The sequence below is a fragment of the Egretta garzetta genome, unplaced genomic scaffold (assembly GCF_000687185.1).
Source record: "Egretta garzetta isolate BGI_Z169 unplaced genomic scaffold, ASM68718v1 scaffold223, whole genome shotgun sequence".
Classification (NCBI taxonomy): Eukaryota; Metazoa; Chordata; class Aves; order Pelecaniformes; family Ardeidae; genus Egretta; species Egretta garzetta.
The window spans coordinates 17,236-35,789 of record NW_009259033.1 but is presented as its reverse complement, the minus strand read 5'-3'; the positions used below and the strand labels follow the sequence as shown (position 1 = coordinate 35,789).

Here is an 18,554-nt window from a genome sequence, read left to right as displayed (position 1 = left end):
CCAGGTGCTTCTGTACCTGCCTCCTGCACCCCCATCCCATGCAAGCACAGCTTTTGCTAACTCTCATGTGGCCTTTGGAGCGGGGAGGGCTGGCCTTGCTGCTGTCTGCACACTGGGGGTCTGGCAGGGGGTGTCTGGGGGGGGGCAGCAGCAAGGGTTTCCCTGCCTAAGGGGATATGTCAGCTGCTGCTCCTACAAACGGCGTCACGCAAGTGCCATGGCGAGCAAGCGGGGTGAGGAGGGTTTGTGACGGAGGTAGGCTGGACAGCTGTGTTTGGGGGGTGGGGGAGATAGGGGTGAGCGCTGGCACTTGTGTGGCTGTTTTAACAACCCAGGAAAGTGTGTTTGGGCTAAACCGCAGCCTGTGATGTCTGTTCCCGTTGATGGCAGGTTTTCAACGCCATTGTTGAAATAGGAAAGGAGCAACTTTGCAGAATTTACTTCCAAGCTTCATTGAGAAAGAGGGAGCTTCTTAAATGAGCGGTATGCAATGTTTCCTCTCGGTTGGCATTTTCTGTGGTACTGAACTGTAGCGTGTTTCTTGTGTATCGGCTAATTTGCAAACTCTTCCTGCAGGATGGTTGCCTGGAGTACCCGTTTGTTGCTCTAGTTTTTGCGTGGATCCCCCCTTTAATGCCACTGGGCCAGGTCACTCCATTTCTGATAACGGAGATTGGAATCACCTGGTCATTTTGTATGTTAAGGGCTGGATTTAATGGAGTCCATTTGGCTGTTGGAGGAACGGAAAGGTGTGAAGCTGCCTGAGTGGGAAGTCGCTCGTTCTGGGTACGGTAACGCGTGGTTTATGCTGGTGTGAGTTGCTTGTGTGCACGCTGAAAGCTTTGACTCCGCTTTGATTTGGCTTTCTCAGCATCTGTTCCGTAGGGTGGAACTGGCAGCTGGATTGCTTCCCGCAAGGAATCGGAAACGGCCCTTCTACCTAGGGAGGACGGGATCTGAGGACAGGGTCTATCGGTGCAGGCTGCTTCGCTTCCCTACAGTCGTAGGCTCTGTAGGTCTTGTGCTGCAAATGGGCTTGGAGTGGTTGGCGTTTTAAATGAGCTGTTAAATGTGAACACTGGAAGGCCTTGTTTGATAGAAGGGGGATGGGAGGAAAGAGCCAGTTAAATGGAGACAGGCATGCTCCAGGCAGATCAGTGCTGCTGAAGGGGGAGACTAGTGCTTCTGTCCTTGCCATTGCTCTCAGTGACTACCAATTTTGCCTAGTCAGATTCCTTTTTCTTTTTTTTTCCTGGATCTGGGTTCTGAGATGCAGAGCTGATGCAAGGAAACTTGTTATGACAAGTTTCAAGTGACCACCTCTTCAGCTTTGCTGCTTGATGGCTTTGCTCCTAGGATCAGCTCTTGTCCTGAGCAGGGTGGGGCATTAATATGAAAAATAGGGAACAGCTACATTAAGTTTCATGCTCTGACTCTGGACAGTGATTCTGAGCTTTAGGTGGGTGACTGAAGTTCTTGCAACTATGCTAAATTGTTCTTGTGAGCTAATGCCATTAATCCGGGCCTCCAAAATAGTGATTTTGATAGTCCTCCTGCAAGCCAAGTGGTGTGCTGAGGGGGCAGCTGTGATTCGGAGTGTATTTTTCACCTGTTAAAAATGTTAAGCTTGCCAGGTAAGGTTAATCAGCTAATGCTGCAGTTGTACCATACACCAGCAAAGATCTGTAGCGCTCCGGTGCTCTTCTGTTTTGCCCATTCTGATATCTCAGGTGCCTCCAGATTGTAGGATCTACTGTCTGTCTGTCTGGAACAGCAATCCCGGCAGTAATCTTGCTGATGTTTTAGGGAAGGGGTTTTGTTGGTGTTATTCCCTTTGAATTCAACTTTCTGAATTTACTCCCAAGCTGTTGCATTTCCTTACTAAAAGCTGAGCCGCTCATTCTGTTTCTCTTTTCCTCTCCAGGATGGTGCAATGGATTTACTGAAAGAACTGAAGAGCATGCCTATGACTTTGGACTTGCTGCAGGTGAGTTGCAAAGTTAGGGTAAGAAGCTGAAGTCTGCATCCGGATGAGTTCAAAATGTTGTCTATGTGAACTTACTAGATTTCCTCTCAGTTCTTACCTCACTCAAAGCTTCAAAAAAATCCCATTAAATCCAGAAAATGGTACTGGACCTGGGTTTTGGACTGGGCCACCATGCGCTGCCTGAGACTTGTGTGCAGCTGATGTGGCAGATGTGGGTAACTGCTCAAATCCTTTCTTAGGCTTCAAAAAGAGGAAAGACCAGATTAAAGTAGCAAACACAAAGGGCAGTCATGGGAGAAGTTAAGTCTTTGTAATGGTGATATTCAGGACACTAGGGAGGTGTGAACAGAATTACAATTCAGAGATTAAGAGGGGCATCTTGGATTTTTTCACTCTAAGCTTGAATATCGCTTACAGGTGTGCAGAGAAGGTATTTATGGGTGATTGGATGTCCAACTTCTGCTGGGTTTGAGTAAGCTGGAGAGTGTCATCTTGCTCTTCCAAAGCTGTAAGGAGATAATAATTCTGCAGGTCCTCAGATACTTCATATCTCGGTCATTGCTTTGACTTCATCATGCTTATTTCTGATTTCAGTTAGTAACAAATAACGAGTCTGTTCCTGAATGATTCATTTGAATGTTCTCTTGCAGTCCACCCGCATTGGGATGTCAGTAAATGCACTGAGAAAGCAGAGCACAGATGAAGAAGTGATATCGCTTGCCAAATCCCTCATCAAATCTTGGAAAAAACTTCTAGGTAAGAAAATCAGCATGTTCCTGTCAGATTCAACTTGTGCAGGAGCTGGCTTCAGCGGGCGGTTGGCTTTCTCAGGAGAGCTTATCTATTGATCTGAATAGAATATTCTAGCAAATCAGCCTTTCACAGTTGCACCCTCTGTCTTTCAAGTTTTGTCTCCTACCGTGCATTCCTCCAGATTCAGCTCCTGTTTAGCTATAGCTCATCTTTGAAGGAGCATTGAAAGCTTCAGGCCTATTCTTAATGTTCACCTGTCCATATAATAATTAGGAGCATTATTTGTGGAAACAATATCTGCACTCTGAACCCTCCACCCCCACTTGTGTGCTCGTGGCATTATACAGCGTGTGTTGTCAACCTTGTGCAACGGCTTGCAAAGAGAAATGCTGGAATGCGTTTTGGTTGACGACGAGTTGGGGAAGGACCTCAGTTTCACACCTTGTAGACAAATTCACATGGACTGTTTCCTGCGGGGTAGGCTTTCATGGTGACGGATGCTGATAAGCAGAAGCTTGTAATTCTGTCTGAGAAGTCTTAATGCTGATATAGCACAGGCTAATGTCAAAATTGTGGACGGAGGGATTACAAATGCGGTTTTAGTGGTTACCTTTGAGATAAAAGAATTCTGCATCTGCAGCACTGAGATTGGAAGGGCAGCTCTACCGGTGTCCTAGCAAGACCCTGTGTCTTCCACTCTATGCTAGTGGCAAATTCACACTCCCCTGTGTGCAATTCAAACACTCCTTGTTTTTTAAACAGATTTTTTTGGGGCAGCTGTGTGTAAAATAGTGATGTGGTGTTTGAGGCGAAGTGAATTGTGCAGCTGGCTTTAACCTGGACCCCAGGGCTCCCCATTTCTTGGTAGGCTAAATGAGCATTGGAAGCACTGTTCTCCTGTCCTGGCTGGGACTGTCACTAGGCTGAGACAGTTTACTTCTGGGTCAAACTTGTTCTACAGCGTAAGGAAAGTCCTCTCCGGGGCTGTGCTATTGACTTTCAACAGCACTTGGGAAACACTAGGAGCTGTGTTCTTGGAAGGGCTAGCCCCTACTGGCCCTTCGGGTGGTGTTGGCTGAAATGCTGCTTTTAGTGGTGCTTTAGAGAACTTGATCTAATCTGTACTCAGCAGCCAGGGTGTCTCTGAAAGAAACTTTTGTGATGAGGCATGTCTTGTAGGGAAGCTTATCTCCTAGGCAGGGAAGGAGATTGCTCTTCAGTTTGGTGAGGAAAAGCTTTTCTTTGAATTAGTTTCTACTTAGAGGCAAGCAAAAGGTCTGTCGGAAAGCATGGAAGGCTGTAAAGGCGTTCTTCCTCCTGATTGTTTTTGGGGAATAGTAACTTGCCTTAGGCCAGCAGCGTGTAGTGTTAAGACGTGGATTAGAGTATGCAGGGTTGTAGCATAAAGATCAGTTCTGAACCCTTTGGCGTCTGTTTCTCTTCTGAATATAGATGCTTCTGAGGAGAAAAGTGAGGAGAAGAAGAAAAGCCTGTCCTTGCCAACATCTTCCTCGAAGGAGACTGGTAACTCAAGAGACCAAAGGTAATGTTTCCCTTTAACCAAAGACGATACTCGTACAGAATTTGAGTTTTCTTATGGTGCCATACATTAATTTTTATTCTTACACGTTTGAGTTGTGAATTCCTGGTCAGAAACACCAGGAGTCTGGATTTCTTCAGAGGTGATCTGTGTGGTGTTTTTAATAAACTAACACAGAACTAAATGTCTACAAAATACAGTGGCTTTAGTGAGTGTTTTGATTTTAGTCACATCTTATCTCATGTTTTTCTACTTTATGTGTTGATTTTTCCATTAGTAAAACATGTCTCTGTTCTTCTTTTGTGTTGCATTTTTGTATATTTTGCTTATTTCTAACTTTGAACTCCTTAGAAGATTATTTTTGGCCTTTGCAAGTTCAAGTGATGGATGGGATAGATGGGCTGTTCCTGATGGGGAAAGGAGAAGGCAGGTATTACTGACTTGGCTGGTACTGCTCAAGCCAGGAGGTAGTACTAGGGTTCAGAGAAAAAGGGAAGCTTCTGATTTAACCTTTGGAAAATTGACCTTGGGGAATGCTGAGCCTGGAGGGAAGGAAGTGTGAGATTTTCCCTGGGCACAGTGGCAGTAGACGCTCCATGAGCAAAATGAGCTGGGCCTGCTAGGACATCTGGCTTGAAGGCTAAGCCTTGTAGTAATTTTACTCAGAATAGGATCCTGGCTGTAGGTAGGGGCAAAACCCTACTGCCTCCGTGCTTTTTCAGACAGTTATCACGGGGTATGTGAAGTGGAGCTTTCTGGCTTGTGCTACTGCCCCTCCCCTGTGCCTTGAGGATGGGCTGCAGCTACTGCAGGTTTGGTTTTTTCCCCTCTGATGCTTTCTATGTGTATTCAGCCTCCATCTTCTGAATGGCAAGGCATCCCCTTGGTTGTGCAGGATAAACAGAAGCAAATGGATTAGCTTAGCATAGGCAGGCAGAAGTGGTAGCTCCTGGTGTCAGTCTGTTAGGCCAGGCTCTCTTTACAGAGACAGGAATGCTTATTCTCCAGTGCTGCAAAATAAATTACTGGTCTGCCTTGACAAAAAAAAATACTAGCAGCAAAGAGTCTTTGTTCTTTGAAGCAGAGGCCGTGATGAAGGGAGTCTGAGTAGTTGCTCAGTGTGTGAGTGCTGGTTCAGATGAGGCTGCTGTCAAGACACCAAAGAGATCAGCTTGTATTCAGATATTTCAGCCACTTAATCTGATAGATTTTGGCTAGGCCTTCCTCTTCTGTCAGGGAGAAATACTTGAACAGCTCTTGGCCTGAAACTTGCCTTGCTTCCTGGAGCACAGATGTAGAAATCCCTCTGTAGTGACTAGAGAGCTAGAGCACTGCAAGACCTGCAGGCTCCGAGCCAGCCCGCGTGGAGCTGGCACCTGCGAAGTTATATGCTGCAGTACTGTAATCCAAAGCCTATTCTGTTGTGCTGTAGTATTTTCGACCACTGGTGTAGTGCACTTTAATGGGCTATGTCTAATGTTTCTCTGTCTCTGGCAGCATGAGCTTTTTCTTCTCCAGGATTCTCCAAACTGCCTTTATTAGGAGGTTTTGGATCTCTGGCCCGAATTCAGCTCTTCTGTGGGATTCTCTTCCAGTGCAGCCCTGAGTTCTGCCTGCAGTTCCTGGCTGTTGCTTTGCCACCATTTTGTTCCAGCATAGCCTTTTTCATGTACAAACTGTTGCTGCCTGGATAGATTTACAAGTTCTTTCTCCTGTTTAACAGGAACAGTGTGAACCACAAGGATTTCCTGAAATAAGTCTTCTAGGTGTGTTTGAGGTTGATTTCCCAACTATTCTAATTATAAACTAACTTCTAAAGCTTGATAAATAACTTTCTCCACAGTCTTTGGAATGGCTGAGAAGTCAGTTTTATCTAATTTGTGAGCGATCTGTTGTCATCTCAGGGCATGAATGACATGTTATGTGTATGTAGGCGAATATGCCTTTACTCATCAGCTAACAGGAGTGGGATAACCATGCATCTTGTCTAGCTTTTTTCCCCCACCTCCAGGAAATAAACATCTAAATATTTAAGACAATAGCATTTATAGATAGAACCTTCCTGAAAATTAAGTATTACTTGTGCAAATACTAGTTTAAAGACCTGCCTTGAAGTACTGAATGTGGGGAAGGTCAGTGTTGAAGAGTTCACAGGCAGTGTCTTGCTGTGGGAGACCTTAGTGTCACTGTTGCTTGCAACATGAGACAAAAGTTAAGCTAGAAGAGCTCTCGGGGAAAGCTGCTCCTGCCACCCTTTCCCAGGACAGCCCGGCCTCTGCCCAGGCTGTCCCTGGCAGGCCTTTCTCTAAGCTCTTCTTTGACAATCCTAAAAAAAAGCCTCAGGCTAAAACATTTCCACAGCTGCCCGTGGCAGTATCTTCTAATTTCTAGCTCACCTTTATAGTTTGAAACTTATTCTCAGTCAAAACCTAGCTTGCCTAAGACCACTTCTTCATGCTTTTGTATTCAGCAAGTACAGAGGATTTCTCCTGCTGTCCTCCTTTGTACCAAGTTTTCCAGTATTTCAGGACTTGTCTCCTCTACGTCTTCTCTGCTGCAAACCACTCCCAATTCCTCCAGGCTTTCCTTTTATTGTAGGTATGTTTTCTAGGCTTTTTTTTTTGTCTTTGTCCTTTGGGAAGTCTTATTTTTCCAAATTTTTTTATGCAACACACTCAGCTGTGATTTTTAGATGAGTTATTCCTGAGTTGTCTATGCTTTGCTATATGCACCCCCATGCGTGCTGCCTGTGATCTGTGCGTAGCTGCTTAAGCACAAAAGCACCTCATGGCAATTTGTGCATCCCGGGTGGAAGAAGATCATCATCTAATTGATTATTTGCAAGCTAAGTTGTTTTTCTCTTTGTGATATGTGCAGTGTAAATCCTTTTGAATGTTTTGAGCTGTTTGGACACAGATCTGCTCCTTAATAGCCTCCTGCAGTGCTGGCCGGTAAAAGTAGCTGGCAAAAAGTGGCTTGTTGGCATTTTATTTTTGGTATTGGTCAGAGAAAGACAGTAAGCTCACAATATAAGCTCCCTCGTAGAGTGTATCTATTTCATCTGAGCAAGAAATTAATCTTCCACTATGGTTTGAGCTGAATGATTTGCTGAAGGTGCACTGGTGGATGTTTCTTAAAAGGGCCCGGTGAGGTTTTGAACTGTGGAAATCCAGTAGCCCTAATGATGATCTGCAGGCTTTGAGGCACTGTAGAGCCAGCCTGGATTTGAACTTAGCAGCAGCAGGGTCTCCCAGGATAAGTCCCTGAAGTCGCCTGGCTCAGTTCGTGCAGCACCAGATTCGGAAGGTTGCCAGCTTCGCGCTGTTTTGCTATGGGCTGACTAATCCCTCCCAGGACAGAGGAGTGGAAGTGCCTGTTCGTAACAGATTTATTTTTGATGGCAAAGAACAGGCAGTAGTGACCCAGCTTAACAGCAATCGTCAAGCCACTTGGATCTTGAAGGAGATGTCGCCAGTATGGCATGAGTGAAATATCAGGGTTTCTCTTTTTTTTTTTTCTCCCTTTGTCTCTTAATGCATGAATGTTACCAGGCATTGGCCATAAATACAGTGCATTTTATGGCCCTAACACCAAAGTCAGAGCAATCTCTGCTGAAAAAATTGCTGTTCTGCTGCCTAGATTTAAGGGGGCTGGGGGAAAGTTGTATAAAATCATCTGGGAATCATAACAGCCCAAATCTTTTACCAGTAGTATTTGCAGGGTTCGCTAACTCTCTGCGCAGATGTTAGGCTTTATGGGCAAGATGTCTCAACACCGTGGGAGTGCGCCCAGCTGAACTGCTCCGTGAAGTTACTGCTCCGGCATGCAAACCTCGCAGCGGTGAGCTCAGCCCGTGTGGCGATTCCTCCTGCCCTGCATCACGCAGGCAGGTCCGGGTGGCAATTCCATGCCTTCAGCTCCCCTGGAGGATGCCCTGACTGAGGCAGCCACAGCAGGCAGGTGTTGGCTTTCCCTTGCCTGTGCCTATGATTGCCTGCAGGTGGAAATGAAGTTATTTTTGTGAGTGAAGCAGTATTTTAGTCCTGCGCAAGCCGTGTGTGGTTGTGTAGGGGTGTTCTTCTGTGAGATGAGTAATCGGAGAGTCTTGTCCAGATTACAGGAAAAAGGAAGATCCTCTGATGTGTTACACTTTTTTTTTTAATATCAGAGCTGAAGGAGCCATTTTCTTTCTTTTCCTTAGCACCGCAGCTTCTGGAGGGGCTAGCACAGGCTTCTCTGATTTCTGCCCCAGAAGGCAGCATGCTGCACTCCTTGTCAGCTAACAGAGAGCTAAAGCATTTTTTTTTTGTTTAGCTGTTCTCTTTCCTGCTGCTGACATCTTGGTAGTCAAGGATGTGAGACGAGGAACCAGCTCCAGCACCTGCTGAGATTAACCTTGCCCGGTGCCTTCTGCTCCCTTTCTGCTGGGAACAGCTATGGACTTTGTGTCCTGCAAAGTGGGAGGAATCAAGCACCGTGCATCCGTGTGCTCCGCTACCAGACTGAGAGTGCCGATGGTCTTGGGAAGCCCCCAGTATATTGAGTTATCGATGGTGTCTGGCAGCTTCGTAATGTTTTCCACGTGATGCCCAGTGGTGCAGCGGTTGTGATAAGTGTTTGGTAACAAGAGTTGGTTGGCAGGCCTTGCTCCGTGGATTAAAGACTCCATTTACAGCCAGCAGAGTCCACAGGGGAGCTCGTATCTGGGTCGATGGCGTTGGTTGCTCTATCGCGCTGTATGCTGATGCGGGGCACGTGTCTTTGCACTGTTTTCCTCTGACTGGTTTTGTGTTACAATTAACAGGATGCTTGGCCACATACCTGCTGATCCCTTCTCTGCTCTCAGTGACCCAAACTGAGACATTCTGACAGGTGAAGTTTCTCTTTTAGCTCCAACAAAAGGCAGGAGCCTCCGAAGACTCCGACCACCCCCAAAATCACCACCTTCCCTCCAGCGCCCGTCACCTGCGATGCTGTCCGCAATAAATGCAGAGAAATGCTGACAACGGCTCTACAGGCTGATGGTAAGTGCTAGGGGAAACCCTGCATTGCCTGAAGTGCTTCAGAGCTCCGGGTGCCTTCTGATGGAGACCCCTGCACGTAGATCATAGAATCGTTTAGGTTGGAAAAGCCCTTTAAGATCACCCAGCCCAACCATTCCCCTAACCCTGCCATCCCACCACTAAACCCTGTCCCTAAGCACCTTGTCTGCCTAGCTTTTAAACCCCTCCAGGGATGGGGACTCAACACCTCTCTGGGCAGCCCCTTCCAGTGCTTGACAAACCTTTCGGTGAAGAAATTTTTCCTCATGTCCAAGGTCAACACCAGTTCCTCTTAGATCGGCTCTTCTGGAGCAGCCTTGTCAAGGATTATTGCCACTGGCTCGGTCTGGCCACAGGTCACTTCTTTGTTGGGCTGGCTGGTGTGGCAGCGTTTATAGATGTGTGTCTGTAAACCTGGCTTGAACCAGAGGCATGGCAGTGTGTCAGGCAATGGCTGTTAAGAACGTGGGGTCTTCTGCTCTGCAGCCTGGGGTGGTCTGGCCAGAAGTTTCATCTTGAGGTGTGCAAGTATTTGCTTCCCTTTCTAAATCCCAGTCTTGTCTGATTGCTGTCAAGTGAAGCTGTCATATCTGCTTACCCTTGGGGCACAAAGTGAAGCTGTAACTCAATACGTGGAATTTGTCGGTCATGGTGCTTATGCCATCTCCATCTGCTCTTGGATTCCCCTCCCCGTGCAAACTGCAGCCCCTTAAATACTGTGGTCCTCTGCAGACCTGGGGTGGAGTAGGTCTCCCTTGCACTCGGGCTGTGCCAGCCGAAATGAGAGGCAACTGCAGGGGCTCAGCATCTCCGAAAGTCAGATTTTTAAACACCTCAAGCTGAACACATGCTTGTGTCCAAATGGCAGATCCCTTTAGAAAATTGGGGTCTAAGCACCACAGAGCTTTATTAATTTGGAGCCAAGGAATGTAGGCAGCAGATGGAGAAGTTCACGAAGTCTTTATTTCTAGCCTTCCTGTGTGTGCGCGTGTGTTTATGTATAATGCTGCATTAAATACTTTGTATAACTCTTAAAAACCCTTCCCATATGAAGGCTGGGAAATAGTCCCCTCGAGTCGCTTGCTAAGCTCATCCCTGTTCCCTGCTTTGTGGCATTGGTTACCGTCCCCAGCGCCCAAGCTCGTAGCAGTTACTGCACTGGCTGTGGTGCTGTTTAACTGGCAAGAGGTGAGTGGAAGAAAGGGGGGGAGCAGACAGTTCTGAGCTGAGAAAAGAAATGAAGGCTCGACTCCGATGCTGCGTGCTCCGATGCTGTTGGTCTGAGCAGAGCTACTTCTCGTTGACACCAATATCTGGTGAGACTCAATTCCTGCCTGTATATGTTTGATTTCAACTATACCAAGAATATATTGGCAAACCGCATCTTTGGGCAGCCAGGTTCTTGTTAGCTTTGTCTGGTGCAGTCTGTCTGCCAGAGAGGCAGAGGGCATAGACTGCCTGGGTTGGTCTGTTTTCGTCACTGCCCTTTTCCAAAGGGTTAAAGGGCAGCTAGAGCAAAGGCCAAGATGCCATTTGATGGAGCATGTAAATCAAAATAGCAAATTATCTCCATTTGTATCTCAGAAATACCAAGCCTGGGGACCCCTTGCCTGGTTGCAAGTCGTTGACCTCCTGTTTCTCTTGTCTTACAGACGACTATATCGCCATTGGCGCTGACTGTGAGCACATAGCAGCCCAGATTGAAGAATATATCCTTGCAGTACGGGGTGTCCTCGAGGGCCTGCATGCCTCCGTGGCACTAATGTGCTCGGAGGGAAAATGCGACAGTCTGTCTTTGCTTAAATCTGCTGCTGCAGCTCTGAGTCTGGTTCCAGCTCTGCTTGGCTGAGTCCTGGGTCACGAATGAACCACCAGTGTGGCGTTGGGAGCTCAGGGCAGACCCCGGGCTGGTGTGATGGACATGGTTATTTCCTTCCTGTTTGCACTATAATGGACTGCAATCCCCAGTTTCTTCTTCCCATAAAAAAATGCTATTTCCTGCTCTCAGCTCTGCTTCCAAATACATGCAACCTCCCTGTTGAGGAGAGTGTGCCAATATAGGCAAAAGCAATGGGAAAGACGGAGCAATGAGGTTCAAGCTGCATGCCGATTTGAGATAAGCCAGGCTTTTGCTTGGTTTGGGGGCTGTGGGGCAGGAGGTGCAGCTGGGCTCTCTTAGGGGAGGGTTTTATGGCTACCTTGCTGAGAGAAAGAGCAGGTGGAAGAACCTGAGCATAATAAAGATTACTTCCTAAAATAAAGATTATTTCCGGCATGGTGAAAAAGCCAGAACTGAAATCCCCTGAACTCTGGGATTGTGTAAGCCTGCTCTCAAATCCAGCATTAACCTCCCAGAGCAGACACTGCGTTGGGTCCCAGCACCCTCCTCTGTCTCCTGGTGGCCAGTAACGCTCCCCACTGTTCACGAGCGGTGTAGAAAGTGCTCGGAGGCCTCTGGGTTGATTGCAGACTCCTTGACTGCCCTGTACGCATCTACCAAGATGTCAAGAACACCGACATGAAATACAAAAACCGAGTGAGGAGCCGCATCTCGAACCTGAAGGACTCCAAAAACCCTGAGCTGAAGAAGAACGTGCTGTGTGGGGCGATTACGCCCGAGCAGATCGCGGTGATGACCTCGGAGGTGAGGAAGCACGAGGAACAGGCTTTGCTTCTTGCAAGGGACGCGTCCCGTGGTTTAGCTGGAAGCAAGGGGCTGGTCTGCTGCCAGGGTTGCAGATTTCTCAGCAGTCTGGGGAGTGAGCTAGCGATGGGGTTTGCAGTGGTGGAGGCCTTCAGATCATCACGGGGGGCCTAGATATGAACCACAAACCAGAAATGAAAGTCTTGTCTGTCTTAATACCCATCTGTTAGGCCATCCTGTCCTGTTCGACTCTCCACTGTAGTGGGTGTGGTGGTAAAACCAGAGAGATGTGATTTTATTGCTTTTTTTTTTTTTTTTTGGAAAGGAAATGGCCAGTAACGAGCTGAAAGAGATCAGGAAAGCCATGACGAAAGAAGCAATCCGGGAGCATCAGATGGCCAAGACGGGAGGGACGCAGACCGACCTCTTCACCTGTGGGAAATGCAAGAAGAAGAACTGCACCTACACCCAGGTTAGTGTTCTGCTCCCCCAGCCTCCGCGCCTTGGATCTCTGCGCAGGATGTGATCCATCAGGGTGGTGAGCTCTTACTGCTCCCTGACAGACCCTGCAGCACGGCACAAATTTTGCCACTGGTGGAGAGGACGTTTTTGTACACTTGAGGCTCTCTAAAATGTGCTGCTTTCGCACACGGATTTTGCACGCGTTTCCCTGGAGCTCCTGTAGCTTTTTTTGGCTCGGTTGTACAAGAGCAGGGGTTGTACAGCACCAAGGAAGCTTTCAAAAGTACAGCGGTGCCGCTTGCTGCGCAGCTCGGGAGGGCCGCACGTTGAAAGCGGGTGCTGGGAACGTGGAGATTCAGACAAGCAAGGAGTGGGTAGTGTAGAGGAGAGAGACTGCAGAAACCGAGGCAGGCACGTTGATGGTATTAAAAGTGCAAATTAAGAATGTAGATAAGCTGCGGCTGGACAAATCCCAACTGATTTAAAATCAAACAACATGAAACAGGTGAAACGTAAGGAATAACAAAGCCGTAATGTGAGCAGGCAGAGGGGATTTTTTTTCTCCTCAATGGACAGCTGCTGGAAGCCTTGTGCATTACCAGTGCTTTTCAGTTCCCATGTTTGTGCCAGGCATCTGGAGATAAATGTGCCTTTGCTGTGAGTCAGTGTTTTAGAATGTGCAGATACCCAAAAATGCACCAGCAGCCACGCGATTGCTACTGAGTGGGTGCACACAAACAGCGTGTGCAAGTGCCGAGTGCGGCTCCTTCGTATGCTTGGACGTGATGTGCAAATGCAGATGAGAGCCAGGGAGCCGAGCAGGGATTTTCCTTTGGCTCAGCAGCAGCCTTGCATCCCGCAGGCTGGCTCAGGCGAGAGGCCCGGCTCTGCGAGCGCCTCCCAGTAAGTCAGCTGGAAGCAAAGCACTGCCTCGGCTCCCGCTCGCCCCAGCGGCACCTGGGGCTCTGTCTCCACCTGTAGTGGTCTGGAGTCTGCCTGGGATTGGGACAGTGTCTTCTAAATGGAAATATCAGAAGGTTTTCTGTATTTTTATTAGTTTTCCAGTGAAATTGCTATTTGGTGACTGAGATGCTGTAAGTTCCAAGTAGATGAACTGGCATTTATGAAGGCATTTGAAACCAGGCAGTGATGTTGGGTGAGAACTAGAATTTAGCTACCCAGCATGCTTGCGAAACATGCTTAATTTGCATTGTGCACATACCACGACTCTTGCATATTGGTTAATTACACACATAGATCACCGTAATTACCCCACGACATAGTTCTGCTGTCTGACTTGTGCAGGGAGTGCTAGTATTTTCAGCGTAGATCTGCTTTGTGGTATTCAAATGCCATGAAAATCTGATTTTTAGCAAAGTATGTGTTTCTGGCAGGAGCCAGCCAGAGGCAGCAGTCACATCTGGGTTAAATATCGGAGTTCCTTGATGGCTCGAAGACAGAACAGACTGGAAATGTGCAAACCTGGTAACCCACAGTATGTTCCTGTGAGGCCAGGACGTGGGACTCATCTGTAGATGGGAAAGGCTTGAGTGGGTTCTTTTTTTACGTGGAGCACGTTCTTGATGGACTGAGGGGTTTGTTGTCCCGCTGCCGGCTGCGTCCCTTCCCAGGGGACAGTACGGGGAGGGACCGGCTGTGGGCACGTCCACCTCCAGAGCCACCCACAAGGAGTGGGCAGCAGAGGGGGGTGAGGAGGGAAATCTGCTGCCCCAAAATGTGTTGCTCTGGTAGTGTCAGCTAGGGAGGGGTCATGAGATGTGTGCAGGGGTGTGTATCTGTGTAAAACAATATCCAGACTCGTTTTACGGGGATGCTCCTTTTGCCCTCCCAAGCCTCGGTCTCTCATAGATTTCTGACAGTGTCACCCCAGCATGGATCCCTGGTGGCTGGACAGGGGAGGGACAAGGAGCTCCCCATGGGACCACGTGTGATGCTTGGCTCTCACTTCCCTCCTGTCCTCCCCCAGGTGCAGACCCGCAGCTCCGACGAGCCCATGACCACCTTCGTCGTGTGCAACGAGTGTGGGAATCGCTGGAAGGTAGCACACCAAGGATATTACTGGCACTGAGGGGTGTTAGGGTGGCTGCACCCACGATGCTGCAGACGCTTAGCGGCTGCCCTCAGAGGTGCTTGCCAAACACTGACTGCCTCTAGCAAGTGATCTTTCCTCCCAGCACAGAGGCAGGAGCTCCCAGGTTCATCCCATCTCTGCAGACCAGTTGGGGTCCAAGTCTCACTCTCGCATTCCCTGCCTCCCTCCTCACATCCCCTCTTCTGCCATGTCCAGCTTCACGGTGCCTTCCATGCTCCCTCTGCCCCCTGAGAGATGGTGGTGAGGACGTTCAGGATTTGAGAACTCCTCTCTTATACCAGGCGCAGAGCTCGGGGGTGAGCAGAGATCTCCCGGGGTATGGCGAGCAGAAAGGGCACCGCTACCAAGTGCCAAAGAGCCACAGCCGAGAGATTCAAACGGGAGCTCTGTCTGACCCCTCATCCAGGGCTGAGCCCTGCCTCTGCCGAATCCCCCAGCCCTTGCCAGCTTCACAAACAAGACCATCACCTGGATCCCTATCTTCTAGGCAGCACGCGCATGACCCGCCCGCTCCCCTTGGCAGCGAGGTTTTTCTAATCGGGGTTTAAACTCCCTTCTTTTGCAGTTCTGCTGATATGTGCCATGGCCCGAGAGCGGCAGCCAAACGCAGATCAGAGCGCAACCTCCATATCGCCGGCTCCCACGGCAATTGTGTATTGTGTCCCGAGTGAGTTTGCATTGTCACGCGCTGAGAGAGCAGCCGCGGGGAGGCCTGCCTCTCCGGTGGAGAGCCACAGCTGTGGGCTGACAGGTTGGCAGGAGAGCTCACTAAACACACTTAGTCGTTACTTTCTCATCTACGCAAGTACGGTCACTTTTTCTTCAAAACTAATATTAAACATTTTTTTGTCAGTTTCTGACTTTTATTTGAACTCCGCGTGTGCAGCGCTTTCCTTTTGCGGCGTGGAACCGCGTGGGAGCTTGACAGACGGTCAGTGTCCAGATGGATGAGGACTGAACGCTGCCTGGACCACCAGAAAGCGAGAAGCCGCTTGTAGGCGAACCCTCAGGGCGCGGAGGCTGCTTCCCAGCCAGCTCCTGAAACCCAAAACACTGGGCCAGGTCCTGGGGTGGCCGGGTGGGCAGTGTGGGTCTTCCTCTCCTGACTGTTGATGGAACACAGCTTCTGGGGCACACTCATCTTGCGCTGTCTGGGTTGTAACAGACTGAAAGCGGGGTGACACCAGCCCCAAAACAACAACCCGAAGGGTTGATGTGGGGGAGCAGGACAGGGAGGAAGGTGTGCTAGGCCCAGGTGAGGTTAATCTTGATATAGGGAGAAGCCATCAATAAAGGTGGTGGAGGGAATCCACTGGCCAGTGGGAGCGTTAAAGGAGTCCAGGGCCCGTTCCTGCTCGTGTATGCTCTGCTCTCAGCTGGATGGCTGAAAGGCAGCCCGAATTGTCAGAGGGACTCGCTGGAGAGGCTCAGGAGGAGAGGAAATGCTGCAAATACAAGAGGTTTTCCAGAGGCTTGGACCTGGAGGAGGTGGGGGTGACTGGTATCGGCGGGAGCTGTTAGCACTGAGCTCTAGAGACGGCTGAGGTTTGAAGCGAGCTCGGAGCTTGTGCTTGGGAGGGGCGAGATGAAGAAAGGAGCTGGTAGGGAAGCAAGCCTTGGGTGCCAGGTCTGCAAGTACGACCCTGTGAGGGGGACCTGCTGGATCTGGCTCTTCCTGGGAGGTAACTAGAACCTGGTGGGGGAATTCTGTCTGCCCTCACAACAGCTTTCAGCCCGAGGCGTAAAAGCTCCTTTTCCTAGGCTCTAACTGGGGTGACACAGGGTTTGGGGACCCCAGTGAGGCCTCTGAGCTTGAGGCTGCTCAGGAGCAGTCCTGTGCGCTGCAGCTCTCAGCAAGCAGTGCAGGAGCACTTGCAGTCACATCTCTCATGGCATTGCTCCCCTTCCAGAGTGAAAAACAAGTATTGCCACTGGCTTCCCAGCGTGCCGGGCGGCAGATGTTCAACAGCGACCTTGGAGATGTTTAGAGAGGAGTAAGCAGCCACATGAAAGCAGTGGAAAATGAGCTCGGAGCCCCTTTGAGGGCTGTGCTGCTCTGGAGGCAGGAGGATCCCAACAGGATCCTTCGCTCAGGGCTTTCACTTTATGGGGTGCAGCCAAGTCTCCCAAGAAGGAAAAGATTCAAAGACGCTGACAACTCATTTAAGCCCCGTGAGTCTTGCAGCAAGTGGGATTATTCCAGCCAGGCTTCAGAGGGAACAGTGTCCTCGCAGTAGTGCTTAAAAAAAAGCTTCAGGATCTGAAACCAAAGCTGGCCAAGGCACTCTGGCTCGTGCACTGTGAACAGGAGCCAGCTCGTTGCTCGTGCCTTTCCTCTGTTACTGTAAGGAGGGGAGTTGGGCTTGGGTACAGCTGGATCCATCCTGGATTGGGTAGGGGGGTCCTGAGCAGAAGGAGCCCCTCAAACCGAGGGAAGGGTACCACATTTGCTGTGCTATTTTCTGGGCTAACTGCAGGGAGAGCCAGCGAGGGGGAAAGCCACTGGATAAAGAGGTGTCTCAGAGTAAAGATTCACTTATAAGGTGTTTAGAAGTGCCAGGTTTAGGAGCAGGAGAATAGATTAATGGGTGGCAGCGGGGTCTGCCCTGGGCTGCGACCTTCAGGGCGTGCAGAGAGGCTCTGACCCCCCTGCCCCCTCCTGAGGGATTTTGGGGATGCTCACCCTCCGGCTAAGGCCCTGGGAGAGGTTTCTTTTACTCACAGAGCAAACCAAGCTCCCAGAACCAAACCCTCCCCAGCGGAGGGTGGGGATGCTCTGCTCTCCCTCAGAAATACATTCTCTTGAACTGTTGTTTCCAGCTTTGCAAACAAAACTAAATTTACCGACATGAATTTCCACACAGTTGTGCCACTAGAAAGCAAGCAAACAAACAAAAAAAAAAACCTGAGAGAATTTTTTTGTTTGTTTAAAAAAATGTTTTCAATAAAAAGAGCTTGTGCTTGCTGCTTTTTTTTTCTCCTTTGGGAGGGAGGGGAGGAGGAGGAGGGAAAGGGGTGGATGAACAGGAAGCCACAGGCAGAGCAGGGTTGGTTTCTGCTGCAGGAGCCCGGCCCTGGCTTCGTGTCAGCACGGAGGGCAGGGGCTGCTGGCAGAAATGTTAATTCTGGGTGCAGGGGCTCCAGGATACCATTCCTCACGCCATACAAAAATCCACAGATGTTCTGTCTCTTCCCTGCACTGTTTCCCATCCCAGGTGGAGCCTGCTTGGTACCAAGCTATTCCCAAGGGATGAGGACAGACCCTGGGGCTTCTCCCCACTGGCAGGGGGAGCCTTTGCTTTTAGGGGTCCCCATGCCTGTGGGTTTCTCAGGAGGGTAAATAATACCTGTGCCATCAGCGGGTGTCTTTTCCCCTTCACCGAGGTCTGTGAAGCGAGGGGGCAGGATGCTCTGGGTTTGGGGTGACAGGCAGGTGGCATCCCAGGGCTGGAGTGGGGCTGCACGATGGGGACTGGGCACTGCGGGCTGGCAGCACCCACCCACCCTCTGCTGCCCAGGTCCCCTCTGGCCCCTCCAGAGCCCCACAGGCAGCTTTGGAGATGGCAGGGGGGCATGGCCCCAGGGTGCTGCCCACCCTCTGCCTCCGTCCAGCCCCCCCAATCTGCCAGGAATGCAAACGGGGCTGCAGCGCTGCCCCCCGCCACCGTGGGCCACTTCAAACAGACGGAGCAATGTAAACCTGACAAGTTTTTATATGTACAGAGACGCTTGTCAAACCCCACCTCCCACCCCTCGAGTCCCCCAATAAAAGCCAACAAAAAAAGCATTTAAAATAAAAAGTTAAAAAAAAACAAAAACAAAAAAACCCAACAACACTTGACCTCTCCCCCCACCCCAAAAAACCCCCCAACCCAGTCCACAACTGGGTCTCAGGTGGGAAATGGGGACGTGCCGTGTCCCCACGTGTGGCGGAGAGGGGATAAAGTGACCTCTTCAAATCGGGGTGCGGGCGGAGCTGGGGAGGGGGAGCCAGGCCCCGGCCGCTCTCCCCC

General features: G+C 49.7%; 1 protein-coding gene across 2 annotated transcripts; it reads left to right on the top strand.

The window, feature by feature from the left end:
* The first annotated feature begins 297 nt into the window (after positions 1-297).
* On the top strand, positions 298-15,413 carry TCEA2 (transcription elongation factor A2). Of its 2 annotated transcripts, XM_009634777.2 has the most exons (11): positions 299-483; positions 577-786; positions 1,925-1,987; positions 2,638-2,743; positions 4,193-4,283; positions 9,171-9,304; positions 10,975-11,031; positions 11,812-11,966; positions 12,292-12,438; positions 14,416-14,487; positions 15,107-15,413. In XM_009634777.2, exons 3-11 carry the CDS (start codon positions 1,934-1,936, stop codon positions 15,113-15,115), a joined length of 825 nt encoding a protein of 274 aa, XP_009633072.1. In that variant the 5' UTR covers positions 299-483; positions 577-786; positions 1,925-1,933; the 3' UTR covers positions 15,116-15,413. The 2 variants fall into 2 exon arrangements, with proteins under 2 accessions (XP_035746251.1, XP_009633072.1); XM_035890358.1 differs by lacking the exon at positions 15,107-15,413 and having other exon boundaries at positions 298-483; positions 14,416-15,098.
* Positions 15,414-18,554: the final 3,141 nt, after the last annotated feature.

What these genes read in the sequence shown, in the direction of transcription:
- TCEA2 (XM_035890358.1), top strand. Translation starts at nt 1,934, where the DNA reads ATGGATTTACTGAAAGAACTGAAGAGCATGCCTATGACTTTGGACTTG. An exon ending in ATCTTGGAAAAAACTTCTAG is followed by an intron (nt 2,744 to 4,192) that starts GTAAGAAAATCA and finishes TTCTGAATATAG; the next exon opens with ATGCTTCTGAGGAGAAAAGT. An exon ending in AACGGCTCTACAGGCTGATG is followed by an intron (nt 9,305 to 10,974) that starts GTAAGTGCTAGG and finishes CTTGTCTTACAG; the next exon opens with ACGACTATATCGCCATTGGC.